This window comes from Trichechus manatus, unplaced genomic scaffold, assembly GCF_000243295.1.
Source record: "Trichechus manatus latirostris isolate Lorelei unplaced genomic scaffold, TriManLat1.0 scaffold00344, whole genome shotgun sequence".
NCBI classification, from domain to species: Eukaryota; Metazoa; Chordata; class Mammalia; order Sirenia; family Trichechidae; genus Trichechus; species Trichechus manatus.
In genome coordinates this window covers 672,223-676,182 of record NW_004444280.1, presented here as the reverse complement: position 1 = coordinate 676,182, position 3,960 = coordinate 672,223, and the positions used below count along the sequence as shown (strand labels likewise).

At 46.2% G+C, this 3,960-nt stretch overlaps 1 protein-coding gene across 1 annotated transcript in view; it reads right to left on the bottom strand.

Annotated features, from left to right (window-relative positions):
* LOC101348151 (serine/threonine-protein kinase DCLK1-like) overlaps positions 1-1,525 on the bottom strand; it is a 21,532-nt gene extending 20,007 nt beyond the window's left edge. The window contains exon 1 of the mRNA XM_004390904.2: positions 1,150-1,525. Within this exon, the coding sequence (XP_004390961.1) occupies positions 1,150-1,525 (376 nt within the window). The remainder of the gene's footprint in view (positions 1-1,149) is intronic.
* Between the last annotated feature and the right edge of the window lie 2,435 nt (positions 1,526-3,960).

The window sequence follows — 3,960 nt, the reverse complement described above, 5'->3', positions numbered from 1 at the left end:
TTGATATGTTGTGGGGTTGTTAACCAATGTCATAAAACAACACGTGTACTACTGTTTCATGAGAAACTATTTGTTCTGTAAGCCTTCACCTGAAGTACAAAAAAAAAAGAAAGAAAAAAATCGACTTGACACCACCTAACAACAACAACAACAGTCCTTTAAATTTAAAAGACAGCATCACAGTGGAAAGGAGTCAAAACCCCGAATTGTTTTGTCCGGCGTTACCACTAACTGACCCAGGAACGCTAGACATGCCACGTGAGTTTTCTGAGCCTCAGTTTTCACTTATAAAACTAATGGGCTTGACAGCTAGCTAAGACTCCTTGCAACTCAAAAATTTCACGATTCATTAGACAATTTCAGTTCAAGTACTTTTGGATATCATGAGAGCAAAAGTCCCGTTTGCATCTAGAAGTGAATATGAACTACGTAATTAAAGATATAAAAATGGACTTCTGAAATGAACGTAGCATAGGTGTGAGAAAGAAAATAAGAGAATGCAGTAGAATTACAGACACATGTTTCCCTCCACTCGTCATGACAAGCTTCCTCACCCAACACCATTAGTTTTTTGTTTGGTTGGTTTTATTTCACTAGAGTACTTTAAACCGTCAATTGCGTGAAATAATAAAGACTATAACCATAAGGCTTAAGGGAGAAAGACATGGCGACCTGCTCCTGTAAAGATTTCAGCCTAGGAAACCCTATGGGGCAGTTCTACTCTGTCACATGGGGCCACCATGAGTCGGAATAGACTGGATGACACCCGACGACAACAGAGAACAACAAAGTGAACCACCCAATGTGTGAAATCACAAAGATCACGGCCATAAGGGTTAATGCGACCTTCTATCAAGGGGGAAGGAGCCCTGGCGGCACAACAGTTGAGCGCTTGTCTACTAATCCAAAGGCTGGCTGTTGGAACCCACCCAGGAGATCTATGGGAGAAAGACCTGGCGATCTGCTCCTATAAAGACGGCAGCCTAGGAAGCCCTATGGGGCAGTTCTACCCTGTCACATGGGGTTGCTGTGAGTCAGAAGTGACTCGTCAGCACCCAAAAACGACAGAGAGGGAGACAGCTGAACCAACGTGCACATCTGAGAACTTAACCTCTACAGTGACCTGGGGGTTTATCACAAGGCTCTCACCTTCCACAAGCTGGTCCAAGCTGGAGATCTTCCTGAGGCCATCAATGGTGTAGATTGTTCTCACTCCCTGGGGCAAATTCACGTTATCCGACAGAGTTCGGGTCAAATCCGCCAGCAGGGCCTCAAACGATCGGAAACGGTCGGGGGAGATGGCATACACAATCCCTTTGAAGTACCGGTCTCCGTTGCGGTAGAAGCGGACCTTCTTGGCCTTCTTCTCGGAGCTGAGGGTCTGCAGGGTGCGTGTCCGGTAGAAGCTGCAGTGGGCGCTGTGGGTCGGGCTGGGCAGCCCGTTGACCCGAGAGCCCCTGCTGTACCTCTGCGCCTTGTCACGCTCGTCGAAGTGCTCCAGCTCCATGTCTCTCCCAAAGGACATGACGGCGTTGAAGTCGCACCTGTGGGCCACAGACAGAAAAGCAGAGACACATACTGGTGTTATTTTAAGACCGTGATTTAAAGGCTCAGCTTGAGAACATCTGTGGAAACGGTGCTGTAACTGATGGTGTATGTAATACGAGTTACCGAGGGAGAGAGAAAGAGGCAACGACAAAGGAGGGGGCAGAGCCCAGTGGGAACCAGTTTTGTTAGAAAGAAATAGAACCAGTTGCCGTCAAGTCCATTCCAACTCATGTGATCCCTTGTGTGTCAGAGTAGAACTGTGCTCCATAGGGTTTTAATGGCTGGTTTTTCAGAAGCAGATCGCCAGGCCTTTCTTCAGAGGCACCTGTGGGTGGACGTGACCCTCTAACCTCTCCATTATCAGCCAAGCCTGTTAACTGTTTGCACCACCCAGGGACAGCTCCTATATGTGGACCACCTACAACATACCAGGCTTTGAACATATATTATTTTCAAAGTATTACTATCCGTGTTTGCAGATGAAGAAACTAGTGCACAGGAAAATTTCTCCTAAATCTCTCTAAGTAACACAGTCGGGAACCAGAAACTCCAGTCCAGGTTTGTCTGACTCCAAATCCCCATGCTACTTCCAGGGAAGTGTGCCAACACTGGTGGTGGTGGTGTTGGGTGCCGTCGATTCCGACTCATAGCGATCCCATGTGACACAGTAGAATTGCCCCATAGGGTTTCCTAGGCTGTAGTCTTTATGGAAGCAGATCACCAGGGCTTTCTCCGATGGAGCTGCTGGGTGAGTTCAAACCACTGACCTTTCAGATAGCAGCCGAGTGCTTAACCGTTGCACCACCAGTGCTCCTTGCTAACACTGTTACCAAAACCAAACCCATTGCCATCAAAACAATTTCCACTCTATAGGACAGAGTAGAACTGCCCCATAGGGTTTCCAAGGAGCGGTTGGTGGATTCAAATGGCCAACCTTTTGGTTAGTAGCTGAGCTCTTAACCACTGTGCCGCCTAGGCTCCTTGCTAACACCAGTAAAAAAAAATCTGTTGCCATTGAGTCAATTCTGACTCATAGCGACCCTATAGGACAGAGTAGAACTGTTCCATAGGGCTTCCAAGGAGCAGCTGGTGGATTCAAACTGCCAACCTTTAAGTTAGCAGCCGAGCTCTTAACCACTGCACTGCCAGTTAAGAGCTCAGATGCGAACCTAAAGGTGGGTATTCAAATCCACCAGTCACTCCTTGGAAACCCTATGAGGCAGTTCTACTCTCTCCTATAGGGTCACTATGAGTTGGGATCAACTCAACAGCAATGGGTTTGGGTTTTTTTTTGGTTTATACCACAGTGGTTAAGAACTTGGCTGCTAACCAAAAGGTCAGCAGTTCAAAGCCACCAACCACCCCTTGGAAACACTATGGTGCAGTTCTACTCTGTCCTATAGGGTCGCTATGAGTTGGAATCGACTCTATGGCAACGGTTTGGTTTTTGGTTTATACTGCTGAAGACAGTTACCAGTGGTAGGCCAGGATCACGGAGGGCAGGCAGTAGTTAACAGACTGCAAAGGTTTTACACAGGGTCTGTGTAGCCTGTCCAGGTAGAGAGCAAAATGAATAAATTTCTTAGGTTCTACCACCTTAAAGGCACCATACACTGCTAACCAAAAGGTTGGAGGTTCGAGTCCACCCAGAGACACCTCAGAAAAAAGGTCTGGCGATCTACTCCCAAAAAAATCAGCCACTGAAAATCCTATGGAGCACAGTTCTACTCTGACACGTGGGGTCACCATGAGTTCGAGTCAACTCCACAGCAACTCGTTTGTTTTATGTTTTTACCAACGTAAGGAAGATTTTCCAACATATTCATATATTCAATAGAAAATTTTATTAAAAAGCAAATTCACCATAGCTCATTTACTTTTATTTACTGCTTCAGATAAACTGGGTTAAAGAAAAAGAGGAAATGTATTTCTTCCCTGGAGGGCTTGCCTTTCTTTCCATGAAGACTCTCTCTTCAGATTGCTGGGTCTGCATGCAGACCCCCAGTGAAGCAGCTGTGTAACTTCAAGAAATCTAGCTGGTTAGCCTGACAGAGCCTGGAAAAACCCTGAGGGTATGGTCCCCGGACACCCTTTTAGCTCAGTAATGAAGTCACTCCTGAGGTTCACCCTTCCCCAAAGATCAGACAGCCCCATAAAACAAAATGAGACTAAATGGGCACACCAGCCCAGGGGCAAGGACCAGAAAGCAGGAGGGGACAGGAAAGCTGATAATGGGGAACCCAAGGTTGAGAAGGGGGGACTGTTGACATATCGTGGGCTGGGAACCAATGTCACAAAACAATATGTGTACTAATTGTTTAATGAGAAGCTAGTTTGTTCTGTAAACCTTCATCTAAAGTACAATTTAAAAAAAAGAAAGAAAGAAAGAAATCTACCTGGTTAATATCTGTA